This window comes from Dermochelys coriacea, chromosome 9, assembly GCF_009764565.3.
Source record: "Dermochelys coriacea isolate rDerCor1 chromosome 9, rDerCor1.pri.v4, whole genome shotgun sequence".
NCBI classification, from domain to species: domain Eukaryota; kingdom Metazoa; phylum Chordata; order Testudines; family Dermochelyidae; genus Dermochelys; species Dermochelys coriacea.
The window spans coordinates 51,099,009-51,120,596 of NC_050076.1; the positions used below are offsets into that span (position 1 = coordinate 51,099,009).

At 50.1% G+C, this 21,588-nt stretch overlaps 1 protein-coding gene across 7 annotated transcripts in view; it reads right to left on the reverse strand.

Annotated features, from left to right (window-relative positions):
* Positions 1-5,953: 5,953 nt before the first annotated feature.
* ETV5 (ETS variant transcription factor 5) overlaps positions 5,954-21,588 on the reverse strand; it is a 38,237-nt gene continuing 22,602 nt past the window's right edge. For 4 of the 7 annotated variants that reach the window (XM_038417258.2, XM_038417259.2, XM_038417261.2 and 1 more), the window contains 6 exons: positions 20,187-20,446; positions 17,486-17,548; positions 15,600-15,668; positions 15,133-15,302; positions 10,974-11,075; positions 5,954-7,954 (listed from right to left, as the gene is read on the reverse strand). In XM_038417258.2, the coding sequence (XP_038273186.1) occupies positions 7,733-7,954; positions 10,974-11,075; positions 15,133-15,302; positions 15,600-15,668; positions 17,486-17,548; positions 20,187-20,446 (886 nt within the window). In that variant the 3' untranslated portion in view covers positions 5,954-7,732. Of the gene's footprint in view, positions 7,955-10,969; positions 11,076-15,132; positions 15,303-15,599; positions 15,669-17,485; positions 17,549-20,186; positions 20,447-21,588 lie in introns of all 7 variants that reach the window. The other 3 variants (XM_043491692.1, XM_043491693.1, XM_038417260.2) reach the window with 1 other exon arrangement.

The window sequence follows — 21,588 nt, forward strand, 5'->3', positions numbered from 1 at the left end:
GAAAGTGAGGGAGAGGGAAATTGAACCTGGGTCTGCCACATTCCAGGTCGGGGCTCTAACCATGGGAATCAGAGCAAGGTCAGCACACCCCCTCCTCTGGCAGCCTCTGAACGCAACCAGCAGAGCAGGCCCCACAGGGGAGTTAGGGCTCCTCTGCCTGGTGTGTGGATCAGGCTGGGGCTAGGTGCCCTAGAGGGAAGCAGCAGCGTGTGTGGTCGGAGGCAGAAATTTAGGCCTGGATGGAACTTTTACAGTGAAGATTCAGGCACCAGGGGAGTTTAGGCACCTACAGGGTTCTAGCTGGCATCAAAATTCAGAGCAGGCTCTGACCAGATTCCAGGACAAGGAGAGTTACAAAGCTCTGGGGTTTAACACCCACTTCTGCATGTCTCTGTTCAGCTCCTCTCCCTCTCAACCCAACAAGCAAAATCAGGGTCACAGTTTCATCACAGTCACAGTTTTCTTCTGCACCTTGAGTAATATCACCTTACCGAACTGGAAAAGGAAGCCAGAGCTAACCCTAGGAAAGAGCCCTGAGGCTATGAGGAACCCTGAATACTGCCCCAGTTGGTTAAAGCTCTCAGTAGTAGGTGTTAGGGGGCTTATTCCTTCACCCACTTACTTCCCTGGTCCTTCTCACATTAACAGAGAGCAACAATACCTGAAGTCCAAAGGTGCAAACAATTCTATGTTTATTGGGGTGAACTTCCAGCAAGCATGATTCCAGTTTCCTTCGTTAGTGTCCCCTTTCCCAGCTCTGACACCATAGAGGCTTACCTGTGTCCCTGTTCCCATTTCCCCCTTTAGCAAAACATGATTCCAATTTCCCCACCCCCATTCCCTGTTCCCATCTCCCCCCACACACACACCCCACCACTTCCTGATTGACTGCAGACTATATGATGTAAGCAGAGTCAGGATGAGCTCTACCCTGACATCTGGTGGTGAGTCATGGTGGGTTGTGGAAAAGAACTTCAGGGGCTGATCTCATTTGCATAGGCACACCCACCTTGCCTAAATGGTCACTTTGGCTGCTGTAGGAGCCCCAGTTTCTCTGTTATTGGGGCAAGAATAAACTGTTATTATCCTGATTATGTGAATCAAGGACAGTGGAACTGTACTCAGCCTTTTGTTATGATGGAGGGACTCACAATCAACTAAGCAGTACTTGCTATGCAAGGGTCATGGGTTCCAAAACCTAGTGAATAGAAAGCAGCTGGGGACAGGTATTAATACTTGGTGGTATGGACCCCCTGGTGAGGGCCTTATATGCTAATTACAATTCTTTCTCTTTCTACTGTAGAATATCAGAACTAATTTTGATTCCATTAGGAGTCTAGTTACAGGCTGCTAAGCTGAATTCACTTTGGGCTAATGGTATACCAGCACTGAGGCTCCCCTACTACAAGCTGAAATCACAAAAGAGCTAAGCTTACTAAGAGCTGAAATCACTGAGGGTTGTGTTAAGTAGTGCGGGAGCCTGAAGATATACGGCTGAGCAGTTTGCGGGACCGGTGAGCAGAACATCTGGTAGAGCAGAGCAGCTTGTGGAGCAGAGCACAGCATTGCAGTTTGCGGGATGGCGAGCAGAGCAGTTTGTCGGATGCCTGGAGCAGCTCATGGCGCAGCTGGCGTAGCGGAGCCCCATGGAGAGGTGGGGCAATCAGCTTTGGACCACGTAAGGTGCCCCTTAATTCCCCCCCCCCCCAATCTCCACCCAGGTTGGGAGGCAAAACTCAGCAGATAAACTTTCAAACTCTGGGGCTGCCCTGACCAGGGACAGAGACTTTTGGGTCATTGGACTTTTGGGATTTTGGGTGATTTTGGGTTGCTGGACTCAAGAACCCAAAGGGAAAGGACATGGCCCAATTTGCTTGGGGTGGGGTTTTTTGCTCATGGGTTGTGTTATGAAGCCTGTTGGTGGTGTTTGCCCAACATAATGCCACATTGTTTCTCTGTTATTAAAAGGCTTTTTGCTACACTCAGACTATGTGCTTGCAAAAGGGGAAGTATTGCCTCTTGGGGGTGCCTAGCGGGGGTGGTATATATTTGTCCCAGGTCACTGGGTGGGGGCTTGAGCCAGTTTTGCATTGTGTTATTGGAATGGAACCCCTAGATACTGAACCCAGCCCTTGTTGCTGCCAACTGTGACAGGCAGAAGGGTTACATTACATAGTAAAACTTTTAAGTTCTGCTTAGCTATACCTTAACCAATCATTTTCCTGAAATTTAACTAACCAATACTAACATATTGTAACATGATTATATAACCAATTATATCCCACCACCTTAATTAGTTTATACCCAGCAAAATTAATTGTACAGCAGACAGGAACAATCACAGAACCAGACAGAGATTATACAGACAAACAATAGCAAAGTGGGAACTATAATGATAAAACAATACAGAAGTGAGGATTTCACATCCCAGCTATTGATAAGTGAGTTCTTGCCAGGGTGCTATCAAACTAAGTTTCCTTTTACTTCCCTTTCTCTGGAGGCGATAGGCATTATCAGGACAGGATTGTATTCCTAACAGCTCAATAGCACCTTATTTCAGTGTGACTAGTTTGGAATGTGAGGATGGGACCTGTTGCTTCCCAGCTTATGGCTGCCTCTGTTGGTTAGCCAAAGGCCTTAGCCTAAGAACAGGGCCTCAGACTGTCCCAGTAAGAGAAGAACCTTACACTGGCAGACAGTGATTTTGATTCTTTCTTTTATACCTCTAACTAGCCAAGTGATAAGAATACACCTAAATTCTTAGAGTATAGGCCTTTACAGGCAGGCCTGAATATCTATATCCTAACACTCCACCCCCCTTTTTTTTTCTTTTGGGATCCTCCTGCCCAGGTATCCCTGGAAAAGCATAGGACATATGGTGACATTTCCTGATAGGGCCAGGCATCAAGGTGGAAGGTATTGATATTCCATTTGTCCCACTGCCCCTTGTGTAGTATAGTGCCCTCACCTTCTCTCGTACGGGCATACCACACCTATTCCAATTAGTGTTCCAGACTTCCAATTATAGTGGGCCCAAGAAGGTTGGGTCCAGGTTGTCTAGTACACTGTAGGGCTCCAATTTGCATAGGTGAACACAGATCCAAACCCTTGTATTTTAAGAACAATGAAAAAGCAATCAGGTTCTTAAAAGAAGAATTTTAATTGAAGTAAAAGAATCACCTCTGTAAAATCAGGATGGTAAATACCTTTCAGGGTAAGCAGATTCAAAACAGAGAATCCCTCTAGGCAAAACCTTAAGTTACAAAAAGACACAAAACCAGAAATATACATTCCATTCAGCACAACTTATTTTATCAGCCATTTAAACAAAACAGAATCTAATGCATATCTAACTAGATTACTTACTAAGTTCCAAGACTCCTGTTCTGTTCCTGGCCAAAAAAAAAAAAAAAAAAACCAGACAGAGAACCTTTGTTTCTCCCCTCCTTCAGCTTTGAAAGTATCTTGTCTCCTCATTGGTCATTTTGGTCAGGTGCCAGCGACGTTATCCTAGCTTCTTAACCCTTTACAGGTGAAAGGGTTTTTACTCTGGCCAGGAGGGATTTTAAAGGTGTTTAACCTTCCCTTTATATTTATGACATGCCCCCCAAATCACAGATAGGGTGAAACGCTGGCTGTGATTTCTTCCTGGAGCTCTAGGGAAAACAGAGTTAAGATATATGCACCTCTAAATATACTACCAAGTATATAAAGACTAACTATTTTCCACATCTCAAGGATGATTTTAACCAGTTGATTCTGGGAAACTTTCACGGGAGAGTGCATCAGCCACTTTGTTAGAAGCTCCAGAGATGTGTTGGATGTCGAAATCAAAACTTTGGAGAGCTAAACTCCACCGAATAAGTTTTTTGTTATTTCCTGTGGCAGTATGAAGCCACTGTAGCGCAGCATGGTCGGTTTGCAGGTGGAAATACCGTCCCCAAACATATGGGCGTAGTTTTTTCAGAGCGTAGACAATGGCGCAACATTCTTTTTCACTGACTGACTAGTTGCTTTCCCTCTCAGACAGCTTCTTGCTGAGAAACACTACAGGGTGGAATTCTTGATCCGGTCTTTCCTGCATTAAAACTGCTCCCACACCACACTCGGATGCATCTGTGGTTACTAGGAACGGTTTGTCAAAGTCTGGGGCCCTTAGCACGGGGTCAGACATGAGTGTCGCTTTAAGCTGGTTAAAGGCCTTCTGACACTCTTCAGTCCACTGAATGGCATTTGGCTGTTTCTTTCTGGTTAGGTCTGTCAGTGGGGCAGCGATTTGGCTGTATTGCAGTACAAATCGCCTGTAATAACCGGCCAAGCCCAAGAAGGATTGGGCCTGTTTCTTTGACTTTGGGACAGGGCACTTTTGGATAGCATCCACTTTGACCTGTAGGGGGTTGACAGTTCCTTGACCCACCTGGTGTCCAAGGTAAATCACTCTGTTTAGGCCTATTTGATGCTTCTTAGCCTTAACAGTTAGTCCTGCCTCCCTTATGCGCTCGACGACTTTTTGTAGATGTTCCAAGTGTTCTGCCCAGGAATCCAAAAATATGGCTACATCATCAAGATAGGCAACTGCATATTCTCCTAATCCCACTAGGAGACCATCTAAAGTCTTTGAAAGGTGGCGGGTGCATTCCACAGCCCGAAAGGGAGTACATTAAATTCATACAGCCCGACATGTGTGGTGAAGGCTGACCTTTCCTTGGTGGATTCATCTAGCAGTACCTGCCAGTACCCACTGGTTAAGTCCAAGGTAGAGATGAACTGGCCCCGTCCCAGTTTCGCTAATAGTTCATCTGTGCGTGGCATTGGATAGTTGTCTGGGTGAGTTACTGTATTTAGCTTACAGTAATCAATGCGAAAACATATCTCCCCATTTGGCTTGGGAACCAGAACCACTGGAGATGCCCATGCACTGCTTGATATAAGGTGCTAGTTGTGCTGTTAGGAATACAATCCTGTCCTGATAATGCCCATCGCCTCCAGAGAAAGGGAAGTGCCCTAGAAGATGTAAAAGGAAACTTAGTTTGATAGCATCCTGTCTGGCAAGAACTCACTTATCAATAGCTCAGTGATGAAGTGAGCCGTAGCTCATGAAAGCTTATGCTCAAATAAATTTGTTAGTCTCTAAGGTGCCACAAGTACTCCTTTTCTTTTTTCCCAGCTTATGGCTGCCTCTGTTGCTAAGCCAAAGGCCTTAGCTTAAGAACAGGCCTCAGACTGTCACAGTACGAGGACCTTACACTGGCAGACGGTGATTTTGATTTTTCTTTTATACCTCTAACTAGCCAACTGATAAGAATACACCTAAATTCTTAGGGTATAGGCCTTGATAGACAGGCCTGAATATCTACATCCTAACAGTAGGGCAGCATGAAAGCATTTCATTGCTATTGAAATTCAGAGACAATTCTCTGCCTGCATGTCTCAGTGCATCGGCATGTGAAGAGGCATTGCAATAGCCAAGGAGGAAGGATGGCCAGAGAGCTGCACAAGCTGCTTCAGGGTCTCATTGTTGTGCACATATTCATAAGTCGAAGTAGAACAGCTCAGTAGGTGCCAACAGTCAAAGCTGGGCCACTCGTTTCCAAGTCAAATCCTCCCTCCCCCCACCGAGTCCATCTCCTGCAACTTGTGAGCTGGAAAAGCATTTGGGATATTGCCATTTCATGATCTGACAGTACTTGGTTTGGGTACATAGTGGTCAGATGTGGGAGGACAGACACCCTCCTCCCCCTCAACTGAAGGATTTTCATAGGCCATATCAGCAAAGAGACAAATGGCTTCTCCCGGTTGGGATCATCGGCACAGCAGGACCACCCAGCATGGTGTAGATGTGACCCCCGCCAGAGATCTGGAGGCTAGTCAGAAAAGCCTTCCTCAAGTCTTCTTTTCAGGACACAGGACTCACACCCGACACGAGAGGAAAAAAGGCAATTTCAGCCACGAATGAACAGAAAGCAAAGTCTTTTATTGTACACAGTACAGAATGTAATGCAGCTTTGCAGGAGATGCATGACCCTGCTCAAGGAAAGGTTATTTCAGATCACTCCTCAGATTAACCCTTTCTGCACTGTAGACTTTCCACCCTGAACAAAAGCTAGCATCCATCTCCTCGGTGCAGGAGTGCAAGAGTGATGCCTGCATCCCACATTTCATGACTGTACAGGCCACTTTATACATCATGGGGAAAGAAATTTAGTCTACAAAGAGTTAGTCATACTTTCAAAAAAAGTAACGACTTGGTCAACAAACCCAAACCAGGTTAACTAAGAAGGAAAAAAAAACCCTATACAGCATTTACAACAAAATTGTATAGATAGCTGGGGGAAAATATGCATATAGGTATAGCATATGGAAGTGGTACGGGTAAGTTAGGAAGTGGTCACTGCATGAGGGCGTGGGATTTAGGTGAACGTTTTGTTTATGGTGAGACATCCCTGAACTCCTCCTCCATTCAGGTATTACAGCTTAATTCTTAAAAAAGGCCTCCTCTTATAAGATCAGCTTAAAACACACTGAAGAGGGAACTGTGACATGGAAATGAAGCTGAGAGTTCTGTTATTTGTATGTTTCACCCAGTCTCAAATCCCAGGAGTGCGATGGAGGGTGAACATTTGAGTAGTGATATGGAGTGGAATAGGTAGTTCGGGAGGACCATACCAGCCATGCCATAGGGTCACACCTTGGAGAGTTAACCCAGTGGGATATGCATGGATTATATACATACAATTCCCAAAGCCTGGGAGCTGCGCTCACGGGACCCAAACAGCAGGGCCCTGCTGTCTTGCAGAACACTCCGAACGTATAGTGTGCAGGTGTTCCATTCGGTATCCGATGCGGAGAGCACAAAGCAGATGCTAATGGGCGTGGCTGCCACGCAGGGTGCAGTGTCCTCAGAGCATTGGCACTGCCGCGGGGAGGGGAAGCAGCAGGCTTGCAAAGAGCAGCTTCGCCTTAAAATACAAAAGACTACAAAATTGGTTTATAAACTTCTCCCCAACACGTGGGAAAAAAACCTGCCACAACCCCCCTTCCCCTGCAATTAAAGCCATCCCCGAGCATCGAACAGGGAGGAAGCGATGGACTCCACAGGAGAGCAGGAACCCATGGTTCCAGAGAACCGGATCAGGAGTTAGGGGAGCTGTCCGATGGGGTTTGTTTTTATTTAGAGAGAAAACAGAGGTTTCCTCAGGTCTGATAGGAGTGCCAGGCATTTGAAATCACCCAGAGTGCTGTCTCACTCCTGGGATGCCAAGCACCACACTTTAAACCTAAACCAGACTAGCTTGGATTGCCCCCCACCCCGCAAATCCATTGTCTGTGCAAAACAAAGCCCTTTCCAACACACAAGGCAGCTACAAGTATTGTGATTGATGCAAAGCAGATTGTCAAGATGGTGTGCTGTACAGTCACACAGTCTAGCCAAGTTCCAGGGGGACCATTGGGCACAATGGCCACACCTCACACATGTCCACAGCAGTGTAGCCTGGAACAAAGACTTCATGTTAACCCCCTCCCCGAAAAACTCTTCGTGGTTGCAGCCTTTGGCAGATCTACTCCTAGTCCTTAAGCTATCAGATTCTGTCTTCTGCGGGGCCATTGAATGTACATTTTAGGCTCCACCCATCATGCTTACAGTGTCCAGTTTTACGAAGAGCAAACATTCTTTACAAACCACTGCCTTTATTTGCCCAAACTTGACTTTCTAGCGCTAGCCTGCAGCAAGTCAGTAAGCAAAGCCCTCCGCGTAGGGAAGGTTGCTGCAGTGATCCATCTCCAGGAGGTAAGCGGGGTTGTCTTCAAAATGCGTCAGAGGCAAGGTATCGTCTTCGGACACATGGCAGTCGGGCTCGGCTTTCAAGAACGGGCGCTGATTATCTGGGTAGGCCATGGAGAAGAGGGCATCAGGGTCACAGACAAATTTATAGACATACCGCTCGCCAGCCACCTAAAAGCAGAGACAAATGCCTGTGTTAGGATGGGAGAATTGGGAGGCTCCAGCACGCTCCAAAACATTCGGCTCCTACTTATAAAGACTGTTTGTGCAACATTTCACAAACCCCATCCATAACAGGAGGAACAATACAGAGCTAGGAGCCAAAGGCACAAAACTTCAAACCGACGAGTCATCTCTGTGGGCTGTCAAATGCCTGTATGGAAAGGGGTGCAACGGATAGAAAGGGGTTGTGGAGGAGGAGCTGTGTATGTGTTGACTGATATTTTTCAAGAGACATCTAGGGAATTTGGACACGCATCTTCCATTACTTTTGAATGGAAGTTGTACCTAAATCCATAGGCGGCTTTTGGAGAGGTAAACAGCGGTGTCCCTAAGGGATCTGAACTGGGACGAGTGCTGTTCAACATATTCATAACTGATCTTGAAAAAGGGGTAAAAAGGGAGGTGGCAAAATTTGCCAACTATACAAAATTACTCAAAATAGTTTAATCCAAAGCAGACTGTAAAGAGTTACCAAGAGCACTCACAAAACTGGGTGACTGGTCAAGAAAATAGCAGATGAAATTCAGTGTTGATAAATGCAAAGTAATGCACATTGGAAAACAATCCCAATTATCCATACAAAATGAGAAGAGATTAAAAAGATAGTCATCTCTTTTCCAAGATGAAAATTCTAAGGAGAGGAATATGATAGAGGTCTATAAAACCATGGTGTGGAGAAAAAGTGTTATTTACCCCTTCACATAACATGAGAACCAGTGGTCCCCAATTGAATTAATAGGCAGCCGGTTTAAAACAAACAAAAGAAAATATTTCTTCACATAACGCACAGTCAACCTGTGGAACTCATTGCCAGGGGATGCTGTGAAGGCCAAAAATATAACTGGGTTCAAAAAAGAATTGGGTAATTTGATGGAGGACAAGTCCCTCAATTGCTATTAGCCAAGATGGTCAGGGATGCAACCCTATGCTCTGGGACAGATTGCTCAATAATTCCCTGTTCTGTTCATTCCCCCTGAAGCACCTGGCATTGGCCACTATCAGAAGACCGGATACTGGGGTAGATGGACCATTGGTCTGACCCAGTATGGCTGTTATGTTCTTAGAATCTCAGCTGCCACACGTGGCTCAGGTCACATGGATGTGGATTAGAATGAGATGTCTCAGTTCTTCCACTAGGGGGCAGAATATTGAACAAAGCCCTTAACTGAGCACTCATCCATACAGTATTAGACGTTAAATGGTACAATTTGCATAAGGGCTGGAGGATTCATTCTCGAGGACCCCGACTACAGGGTATGCTCACGTTCCCAGCATTACTGTTTGGATTGGGATATTTATTCTCATTTGTTAAGGCAAACTTTGCTCCTCTCCCAGTGAAAAGTAGCACAATGCTTCTGAGGGCTTATTACTGAAGCTACTGTTAAAGATGGCCTCTTCAGGGCTAAACCAACTCTCCAGTTCAGAAGTGCTTCATGTGATGGTCTGTAGACCAGCCCTCTCCTCTGTGCTCTAATAACCTATCTCCATCAGGGTGAAAGTGGAATAGTCAATGAGCCACAATCCCCTAGCACGGACACAGCTATACTGGTACAGTAACTCCTCAAAGTCGTGCCAGTTAACGATGTTTCATTGCTGATCAATTGGAGAACTTGCTCGTTTAAAGTTACACAATGCTCCCTTATAATGTTGTTTGGCAGCCGCCTGCTTTGTCCACTGCTTGCAGAAAGAGCAGCCCATCGCAGCTAGTGGTGGAGGCTTGGAATGAGGGTGGACCAGCAGCCCCCCCTCCCCCGCATCAGCTCCCTTAAGTTCCCTGTGCGGCAGCCACCCAGCAGACTACCAATTGCCAGCAGTTCAGCTGTCCCTCCCCACCACTGCCATGTGCTTCTCCTGCCCTCTGCCTTGGAGCTGCTCCCGGGAGCCTCCTGCTTGCAGTGCAGGGTGGGGAAGAGGGGGGCTAATGTCGGTATCCCCCGCCCCCTGCTCCTGCCCCCCTATCTCCACAGAGCAGGGGACACATGACAGGGTTCAGGAGGGAGAGAGCCAGCTGGCAGCAGCTGCTGTCTCAACTTGCTGATCTACTTAAAAAGGCAGTGTACTTAAAGTGCGGTCAGCTACTTAAAGGGGCAATGCCTCTCTCTCTCTCTCTCTCTCTCTCTCTCTCCCCCGCCCCCCCCACACACTGTGTGTCTCTGCCATGCTGTCTCCCCTCCCTCCATTCCTCCTGCCTGTAGAGTGTGAGGCTACATTAACAACGTGTTAACTCTTGAGGACTCAGCCCAGTGCTCATCATTTAGCAGTAAGGCATTCCCTGGGAAATATCCCTTTCACTACCTCAACCAAACTTCACAATCATTGCTGTGCACAGTATTAAACTGTTTGTTTAAAATTTTTACCGTGTGTGTGTGTGTGTGTGTGTGTGTGTGTGTGTGGATTCGCTTAACATCATTTTGCTTAAAGTAGCAGTTTTCAGGAACATAACTACAACGTTAAGTGAGGAGTTACTGTATAAATCTGCCTGTAACAGCTAAGTCTTGGGTTTAGGCACACCGGCAGCCACACTAGGGTTGTCACTATTTCAGTATGACAGCCGCACCCCTAACACAACAGTTAACGCTTTGCTACTTTGCATTCCGTTTCTGTAAGGCTGCATCTTTACAGTTTGCCCATGAGATGCTAAAAAAATCAAATTGGTGCCCCAGTCTCTCCCCTAACAGCCCCTGCCCCAAACCAGGTTACATCACGGTTTCCCACTGCGTTGGTTTGGTGGGGTCACTTCCCTCTTCCAAGTGTCTGTCCCCAGAGCAACAGAAGCCGTGGGACCCGGGTCCCGCTCCTGAAAGGTTCTGCAGCCACTCAGGAATCCGACTAGCCATGGGCACCACACATGCTGTCCTGCTGCTGCCTCCAGTCCCCACCCTCTCACCCAGAAGGGCTGTCCCCATGCACCAGCCCTCGACCCTCAGGCATCCAACTTGCCGTTGACAGGCAGCGGTGACCTACTTGCCTTCTGCATGATGCCCTTTTCATAGTAGTAGCGCAGAGAACGGCTGAGCTTGTCGTAGTTCATGGCTGGTCGGTTCTTCTGGATTCCCCAGCGTCGAGCTACCTGAGGAGAGAGCGGAGACAGGCATGAAGACCCAGGGGCAGCTCTGATTGGTTTGCCAAAGGTGAGTGATACTGAGAGGGGTCTCAAAGAGCCTTGGTGACCAGAGTCCTCCAAACAGGTATAGACCCAGGCACAGCCAGCACCTACATGTACCATTCAGTCCTTGCACTAGCCAAAGTGGTGGCTTGTTATGTGCTCATATGTCTATGAGAAATCGGGCCTTCACCAGCAAGTAACTGCTCATACATCACGGAGCAGCCAAACAACGGCCGCTGAACTCAATCCTGCAGCCACCAGGCTCTGTGTCCCATTACCAACCCCCTGAGCCGCCCAGGGCTTCAGAATATAGCAGGCTGGCTGAGTAATCACTTCTACCCAACCCCGGGGTTATTGACCATTAGCCATTAGCACGCGGCAGCTAAGCTCTGCGGTTTTGGTTGCAGTCAATAATGGTCACCTCAGAAACCTGAGCGAGGCAGCCCCAGGCAGGAGCTGCTAATGGGCTGCAAGAGAACCCAGTCATTTCTAAGCAGATTCCGGAGTAGCCTGAAGAGGTTTACTTATTTCCGTTCCCTTTGGGAGCAGGAATCTGATGACATGAGGCTGCTGCCAACCAATCCACCCTCTCCCTGGGGATTTCTGGAATGGACAATAAGCCACACGGCACCATTATCCACTCGTAGATAGATTAATGGGATTTCCCGACGTTAAGTGCACTAAGCCAAACCCCGTCCACCTGAGGCATTGTAACAGAGGGGAAATGCACGCAGAGGCCTGAGGCGGCAACCCGAATGAACACAGAGCAGTTCAAATGGCAACACCAACTGGCAAGGCAGGTAAATCTCCCTGGCCAATGTTAAGGTTGGGGGGCACTTTTCTGTTCACCAGGTGAGTTGCGGAGGTGAAAGAAACTCACCCAAGGGCTTCTAGTTACAGCAGCAAAGTGGCTAGTGGGTGGGGAGCTGCTCTTCTCTTCAGCTGTTTAAAATCAGGGCAAAGGTATACTTGGCCTAACTAATCAGAGAGGTTCATGGGTTTAGCATCCCAAGCCACGCCTGTGGAACATAACATCCCTCTCCATCCCCTCCCATGCTCCAGGCCTAAGAGGAAATGGTAACCCCTCTTCCATAAGGTTTAGTGTTTTGGCCTCTATTCATGGCTCGGGAAAGGGAATGGACACAGATTGTGGAGCTGGCTCCTGCTAACACAGACACTCTTTAACAAGGGGCAGCAGAACAGCAACCGTTTATTTGCTAGAAATCTAAGCACTTGAAAGCAAAGATGCGACCTCCAGAGGGAAAAGGAAGCCCAGCTGTCCTGCCACACCCGCATTGGCCTTTCCTCAGTGAAAGCTGTAAGGCGCTACACCACTGCAGGCAGGACAGCAACCCCCCCGGCCTAGCTCTGGAAGCGCCTCCAGAGCACGCTGTCCGTGCAGTTACAGCCTCTTCCTCCCATCACTTCCATATGCAACAAAAGTGTATGTGTACGCAGGGCTTCCAAGCAGCCCCGTAGCTATGGTTACGTAATCGCCTTCCAGCACCAGGGCTCCGCTAGTGGAGGGCCGTGGCAGCTCTGTCTGTTGCACCACTGCACGACGCTGTGCACTGGTGAGCCCCACGAGGCCTACTCACAGCTAGCCAGGCCCTGGCTGGGGACTGCTCCAGGAGCGCGCGAGCCAGTTAGAGAGAAGAGAGCTTGGCTTCCCTGCCTAGCTTGCTCTTGGCCGGGGGAGATTACTTGAGTCCTGTCATATCTCCTCCACAAAGAGAGGCGGCGGCATCCCAGGGACCACGGCTCCTTGTGCCCTGATGGTTTTGTCTCGCATGTTCCCCCCCTTGCATCCCCCCACTTAATTCCATCCTCCCCCCCAAAAGGCAATAAAAGCAGACTCATGGCAAAAGCATTTGCAGACTGAAGAGACGCCTGTCAGCGTTCAGAGGGTGCTCAACTGGAAGACAATCAAAGCCACTTGATTAGGGAGCCTGCCAAAAAAGCCGTTTGAAAACCACAATTTCCATGCACAGCGCAATAGAGATTATGGATCATTACCCAGAGTGCACTGCTCAGCAATGCAGCTGGTTTCAATTACTTAAACTGCTTCTTCCTCTGCGTCACTGTGCAAACGTGCCCCGATGCTCCTCGCAAAGGGCAATTTAAGAAGCCCATTGCCTTCTTGGAATCGCCAGGGCAGAGCCGACAGCTACAGTGGAAACCTCACAGACCCTGCTAGGTGTCCAATGCACCTGGCAAGTGCTGGGCCAGCCCAGCCCAGGGCCACGTGGGCAGGGAAGGCAACATGCTAGAGTGAAAGGGAAGGATTCTCACAGAGCGCCTGGGGAGAGCACGTGAACTGGCAGCTACAGTATAGGAGATAATGACACAAGCACGGAGGGCTCCTGGTTGGCAGATTGGTAGCAAGCAATCTGGGGCTCCGGCATAGCAGGCATGGAGACCTGGGCTTGTGCCATCTGTTCAGCCCCCTTGGGCTGTATTACAGGTGGGAGAAGATCCGACAACAAGCTGTGACACAATGCCCAACCAAGTATCACCTGCAGGCTCCTGTGGGTGAAGGACAAATGAACAAGGGCTGCGGAGGAGACAGTCTGGTTTCCACGAGAGGGAATGCTCTTCCAAAGATAACGTGTGTGTCTCAGCCCTGGGCAAAGCGCAGTTACTGCTGGTGGGAATATGGACCCCTAAGCAGAGGGACCCAAGCAGGCATGGCTTACACTGGCATCACAGCAGTAACCCCCCCGCCCCGCCCGTTACACCTTTTCACTTTGCAGTCAAAACGGCCTTATTTTGGGTTCCCAGCTGTTCTGGGGCGGGAGGAACATATTTCCACACGACATTTCTGCTGTTCGGTGGCTGCTCAGACAGGAATTGGGGATGGAAGTTGCAAGTTAATTGCTCCAGTTGCCAGTGGAGACAGCATTGCTGGCTTTTACATCTTGAAGACTACTCAAAAGCAGACTGGATGTAAAATAAAAGCTATAGACTACACTGCTGGCAGGACCTTCACACGTCACAGCCACTATACCTGTGATTGCCTGTAGTGCCCGGCTGCGGAATCCCGCCCTTGCTCGAGAATCTGTATGTCCATTTGAAAATAATTCTAGCCCAATTCGAGCAGCAAAACAGCCCCAAGTAAGCAAACAGAAAACACACTCCCTTCACCACAGGAACAAAATGTAGCAGAAGCAGCAGTGCCTGCCTGAGCTGGCAGACAGCTCTGAGAGGTGGGAACTGCTCCTCATCCCTCACTGTGTTGTATGTTGACTCTGAAACCTAGTGATGAAAGTCTAAATATTAACATTAACTATCTCACTGCTGGATGTGTCCACTACAGCGTTTGAGGCCCCAGCACCAACCATAAATCTACCTCCATTTCTGCCCAAGCTCCAGCACTCACCCCATCTGTACTCTCTGCATTTTCAGTGTGAGGCAGACCGCAAGGCTAGCCCAGCACTGACTCTACAAATGGAGAGCTCAGCCCCCTCATCCTAGGTGAGGGAGAGTCTCAGACCTCCTCCAATGCCGAGCAAGAGCCAGACTATTCCCCATATGGCTGGAAGGTCTAGCTGAGCCAGCCAGGGCCTCAGAGCGCTAACCACTGCCAAGCATATACCAAGGTGGCTACATTTGTTCCATCCCAAGGCTCCGTATGCCTTGTCCAGCCTCCCTCAAGAGTCTGAAAAGCCGCTGTACACAGCCCCTGCTCACAGCGCCCACAGGACCATGGGTCTCCCCTCTGGAGATCCAGAGCACACTCCATGGCCCCAGCAAAGATGTTCTCTACACGCCCCCCCCCCACCACCGCCCTGCCATTTAGGGAGAGAGAGGGGTGGAAAGGAGAGAGCCCTGATCAGCCTGAGGCTCCAAGCCAGTCATTCATTTCCAAAAAGGATTAAACCCTCTAAACTCAGTGGGGGAAGGGTTGTTTCCCCCACACTGCACCAGACAATGCCCAGAGTTGGGTTGGGAATAGAGGCTTTTGTTTCTGGGTTGTCACCAAGCCAGCAGCCACTGGCAAGTTCCGCGGCCAGATCCGTACCTCTTCGGGCTCGATCAGCTTGAACTCCATGCCCCGGCCTGTCCAGGCAATGAAGTGGGCATTGGCTGGGTCATCCAGGAGCGTGACCAGGAACTGCCAAAGCTGCAGTGACCCTCGTCTCTGGTACGGAGGCCCCTCCCGATACATGGTGGGCTCCTGCTTCACTTTCCCTGCATGGGAGGAGAGACGCGTTAGATCACCCGCTCCCAGCACTGCAGGGCCCCGGCTCGCTGCCAACCTGCTGTCTCCTGCACTCGGGGAAAGCCTGGCTTGTCTCTAGCCCTAGAACGAGGCTGCCCGATGATGCCACTGATAGAGTCGGGGGCCTGGTGACAGAGCCCAGCTCTGGTGTCCTTTTGCCACTGGCTTGGGTTTCTCATCCTGCTTTTGTCAGAAGAACCGGCTGCAGGAATTCTATTAGGCAGCTCCATGCCTGCCCCACTGCCACATTACAGCCAGTGTCTTACCTTCCAGCCTCTCCGGCACCACACAGGTGTCATCAAAGTACAACCGGGCATCTTTTTCATAGGAAAACCCTAGGAAGAAAGCATGCCCATTAGCTCTGCAGTCCAGACCAGAGAGGTGACATAAGAACGGCCATACTGGGTCAGACCAAAGATCCATCAAGCCCAATATCCTGTCCTCTGACAGTGGCCAATGGCAGATGCCCCAAAGGGAATGAACAGAGAGGTTATCATCAAGTGATCCATGCCCTGTCACCCAATCCCAGCTTCTGGCAAACAGAGCTAGGGACATCATCCCTGCCCATCCTGGCTAATAGATTCATGGAAGATAGCCATTGATAGACCTATCTAGCTCCCTTTTGAACCCCCTTATAGTAAAATACCTATGCTAAAGCATGCATGACATGGGTGCAGAGGTGTGATTAGCTGATTGTGCTATTGAACCAACCCAACCCCGGATCAGAAATCTTCTGGACACCTGCCAGCTATCCCCTTTGCTTAGGGAGACCATGGCTTTATTTGAGGCCTATCTTACGCAGTTTCTCAGAAAACTGAAATTTGTCTGGTATGAATCCAGGTCTCCTCGTTCTAGCAGAAGGTTTCCCTACCATCCTACCGGGACAGGCAGCCAGTGCATTAATAAACGCTGACTGTCCACCAGCCAGCTCAGCAAAACAAACACACTAAAAAGGCTTTCAAGAGACTATTGAGAATGCACGAAAGACCCCGCTGAGACTAGTGAAATCCCAGCTGCTACAGTGCCATAGCCACAAACATGGCCTTGGTTGGAGTCCAGGCTACAAATCAAGCAGGGCCTTTGTGCTGGGGTCAGCAGCGGCACTACTGGAGAGTTAGAACCTGTAAAAACCACCGTAATTCCTGATGGCACGAACTCATTCATACCTGCCTTTTGGATTGACTTCTCTAATGCTCAGGCCCAAACTTACTGGTCTTCGAGCAGATTTGGACCATGGATTGTTTCCTCCCCTTCACCTTGAGGCCAGGCATACAGCTAACAGCTTTAGAAAGTCAGCACATTGCACTTGCAAGAGGAACATCCAAGCATAGTCCCATTTGTGGGCTAAACAGTACTTCAGCTCACTTGGCCTGGCGCTCAGAAAGTTGGATTCTATTTGCTGGCAGAAAACCTGTCTAGACTAGTTCAGTGAGTGAGCTGAAAGCCATTCTGCTGGCCGAATACCATTCAGATTTCTCCTCTTCCCCAACCCGTGTAGCTCCAGTAACTGAAAACCCTCTTACTGTCTCTATCAGGCATGTTATCCCAGACTAGAGGGTACAGCCAAGCATGTGGCCGTCGAGATGTGTGGCTGAGAATGGCAGCGTGGTTTCCCCTTGCTCTCTCACACAGCTGGGATGATCTGTTAGCTCAGGTGAAGCGTCAGTTGAAATGGAGATGCATTATTATTAGCAGCTGCATCAGGCACAGCCGCCCGTACCACTGTCTAATACACCCAAGAGCAGGGCAGGAAGGAAGAACTCATGCTGCGGTAAATGGGAGTCTCAACAGTTGCACGGAAGGATACAGAGTGCCTGGTAAGGGGCAGATTGGATCTCTAAAATCAGCAGTGACGCTGGCTTGCTATTCCACCTGCTTTCACGGTAGTGCTCGACTCACCCCAGTAGAGAAAGGAAGCTACAGATAGGTGGGGGTGGGGATGGGTACCAGAACCAGGGAAGTTCCTAGGCACTTCCTTTCTAAAGCAGTGGTGGTTCTGTCACAGTAGTAGCAGCACCATCAAGGGACACTCTTCCCAGGGTCCTTTGTGTCAGTAGCCACCACAACTCTCTGCCCCAGTCAATGCCACGCGACTCTGCACCCATGCCCGTCCCCACGGTGCTCCGTCTTGTGTACACACGCGCACACTTACCCTCCTGGCCCGTGGGGAAGTAGCCCCCTCCTCTCATGTATGACGACTGGCAGGTAGGCACTTCTGCAATCAAGACAATAGCTGAGTTAAGCCTGCGCTGAACCAGGCAGCACTACACCCTGACCACGTAGCACAGCAGAAGCAGCATGCTGAGATAGCCCCACGTGGCCCCCCGGGAATGTTACAAAGCCACTGCATGCGTGGTCAGCAGGCGCAATGGCTCAGCACCTCCACCTGCTGGGCGGGGTCAGCATCCCCCCATCACAGGCCAGAGCATCCTCCTGGGGCCCTGGCGCTGCTCCTTGGCATGCTGCGTGACTCCCACCTGGGTTTGGCAATGCCATGAGAGCAGGAAACCCCACGAGATCACAGTTAGCCCTACAAGCAGTGACATATGATGGGGCGCACCCAGTCTTCCCAGCACCGTATGGCAGGGCCTGTCCCTACCATCGCCACTCAGGGCAGAAGCAGCAGACGGGGGGAGGGGTCCTCCAGGCCTGCCTAGAGATGCCTCCCAGAAGTAGCCAGAGCTCAGCTGGAACCAGCGGGATGGGGGGGGGCCACTCCTCTCTGGCCACAGGAGCTCTTGGGGCACTTGCTTAAGCTGGGAGAGAGGGGCAACCCTGGGCTAAGGGGGAGGCTAAAGGGACCAGGTAGGAAGAGGCCCAGGGAAGCTGCAGCAACGAATTGCAGGGAGCTGTCAGCACCATTTAAGGGCTGAGTTTACAGACCCCAGAGCCGGGGCTGAAGACCCAGATGAGGGCAGACAGTTTTGCTGGACTTTTGCTACTCCAGAAGGGGTTTGTTTTGAGTGTGTGACCTGGACAGAGGCTAAGTTGCTGAAGACCCGCCAGGCGAGGGCGACAATCTACAAGGGGCTTTGGGGATCAGGAAAAGGGCTGCAGTACTGCACACAGCAGCAAGAGGCGCTCACGAGGCGAGAGCTCCCCACATAAGATTTCAGGGACTGCTCGATATTCACTTTGACTTGCAGACTTCTCTGAACAGAGAATTCCCCCTCATCTAGGAAATTAGAAGCCTCGGAAAACAGGTCAGCTAGTAGCTCTCAACTATTTCTAGCCCACATGACTATTTACCTCCTCGGATTCAATGTGAAAGATTAAACTGAGGTGTCCTGAATACAGCATATTGATCCTGGAGGTCTTACAAACCAGCTCTTCTCCTCTTCCTACAGGGGACAGCCCCCTCCTCATTCACTCCCATCTCTTTGCAATGGCATGCGGACTCAAAATGAGCAGGGGAGAGGTTATCAGCACAAAGTACAGGCTCCTTCCTGGTTTGGAAAGGCAATCCAAATGGACTTGCAAAGGCAATTTGGAGACATTCAATAGGGAATGTTTCAACAACCCACTTTAGTAGATGGTCTTAAAAGAGACCAAGCCCAACAGTTTATCTTCTCCCAAATAGCTCAAGCAACACAAGAAGGGAGGAAAGTTGGAGATAAACAAGGGTCCTTCAGAACCTTTAGATATGCCCCCCCACACACACACACACCTGCTCCATTTTGTTGCTGACGACTGCATTCAATCCTGCCTTCGAGAGGTCACCGTATTTTTAGGCCTAAAGCGATTAGAGGATTTTCCATTGTGTAGCTAGGCCCTGCACTGTCAGCAGCCAGCAGAAATCACACAATGGGTCAACAGAGTCGGCTACCTGGGGCCAAGGGGAAAGCTTAGCCCGAGCCCACATAACTCCATGTGCTCAGATAACCTTTGCCCCTGTGAGCTAAGGGAAGGTGGGGAGGAGGCGGTGTTCTGCACACAAGTCTGCAGCGCAGTTGAGCAGGACCGCTGTGCAGATTACTGGAGCTTAGATACAGAACATCTGTTGAGTGCCTGATGCTTGTTCTTTATACAAAAAAAAAAAAAAAGTCATCTGACATTCTAACTTGGTTAGACATCAGCTTGGGGGCAGCGTGTGGGGAGAGGTTTCCCGCACCCGCAGTGGGAAGTGCCGAGGTCACACAGGTCACCGCTTTAATGCAACATTATCAAGACGCCTTAGAGGAAGTTGCCAGCTAAACCCCAGCAGAGGCAGGTGGGCCAACTGCAGCACTGTTCTTCTAGCGCTGCAGATATATAGTGGCACTTCGCTACACCCCAGTGCTGGCTGGGAGATCGGGAGAGATACCAGCTCGACTCTAGCCTAGAGTGTGTGAATCAGCTGGGCCTCGGCAAAACCTGGGCACCGACCTACTGCCAGCAGGGGTTCTTTGGAGGTGTTTTGTTGGCATGAGAAAGCCAACAGGTTGCTGTATGTAAACACTGCTGTTCCCTTCCCCATCGGTCCCTCGCTGTGCTTGGAAGTCACCCAGTGTACTAAGAGGGCATAGCAGCGCCTGCTCCAGTTTAGGGCATGAACCAATATGATGTTCAGCTTCAACAGAGCCGTGGGGAGTGACTTCTCCATGCTCCCCCACCAGCATTCTGCAGCTGCTGCAGTGCCTGCGCTCCACCCTAGGAGGCGGCTTTCCTTTCTGACACACCACACTCCCTACACGCACTGGCTGAGGTCCGCAAGTTCCAAGTGGGGTCTATTCCTCACACTAGGGTGCTCCACAGCCTTCGTGAAGCCCAGGGTCCTGCGCACAAGGAACACTACAGCAAAGGCACCAAGGCGGGGTCCTGGCTAAACCTTTCAGTAGCATCTCCAGATCTGGAGACCCAACTCCCATACAAACCTGAGTCAATGCAGTAATCCCTGGGCTCCTGCTTAATGCCCATTGGAGACTGGTATCCGTGCCTTGGGGGCCCTGGAATGCCCGGAACACCATGCTCGTAGAGGGGATCATGGTACTCCTGTTTGAATCCCTGAGGAGGGTGGGGAGCGGCCGGGACTATAGGCTCTGACATCTGCCTGTGGTAGACGGGGCGACTGTCTCCAGAAAGGCCTGGCGGAGGAGGGAAAGGATGGCAGGGCTCAGACAGCTGTCTCTGAAACCTTTGGGGGAGAGGCAGAGAGAGAGAGAGAGGGGTGTTACTGTACAGCGAAACCATCTATTCCCAGCTCTGCCAAGCAAGCAGCCCTGCGGGAACCCACGCCCATTACCCTGACAAGAGTAGAATACCTAGCCTTGTTTTCCCCCACTGCCAGCCCCATTGGCAAGGCCCAGGGACCCCCCCACTGAAGACATTTATTAACTAGAGATTACAGGTGTCAAATGCACTCTCCCTCTGAAATGGGGGCTGAGCTGCAATTCTGGGCTAATGACCTGCAGCCTTAGGTTTCTGAGCAATGCTCAGAGACTGGGACTGGATTAATCCCACTCCATCCAGGCTACATCCAGACAATAATGGGGGAATGACACGTCACTGCCCTCTCCTGACTCTCAGGGACGTTCACCATCTTTGTGGGTGTGGCATTCGAAGCAAGTCAGTTCAGTCCCCCTTGGCCAGGCAGAGCCTGCTTACCAGCTATTGGTAAACAAAGCCCCGCCTGCATCAAGGAAATTCACACAGACGAGGGCCCACTTGGCTGTGACCTTACAGCAGGCTTGCGAGACAAATACTTGCCTCCAAGGGGACCAGGGAGTCCCGTTCCTACCCCTTGGAGAACCCATGGGCAGGGAAAGAGAGAGAAGAGCCCAGGATCTTCTGCTCCTGCGCTGTCACACAGCTTGGACTGAGGAGCCGGCAATTATATAACGCTGAATCCATTCCAACCTGCGAAAGCCAAGTGGCCTCTAATCTGCCTCTGGGGCTGGGATTAAGCATTTAACTCTCTGGTGCTGCATGGGCCTCCGAACTCTCATGGATGCTCAAGGTGGCAGAGATCAGCCTGGGCCCTCGCAGAACACAGCGCATCTGAGGCACCTCTAGCCAAGTGACCTGCTGCTGAACCTTGTTGCACATCTTTCCAGGATCCTTAACGCTCAGGTTAAGGAAGCCACTGAAAGGTGCCCAGGCATGTGCCAGCAGCAGGCACAAGTTACAATTTGCTGTACCCAGGCAGCGGGGTATGCCGGGGAACCCTCAGCTGGCACCTGCAGGGGAGGAGATCGGGATATGAAAGGCATCCTTCCTTATTTGTAATGCTCCAAAGGCCGAGTGCTGTGACTTGGGAGAGATGTGGACAGGAGCCCA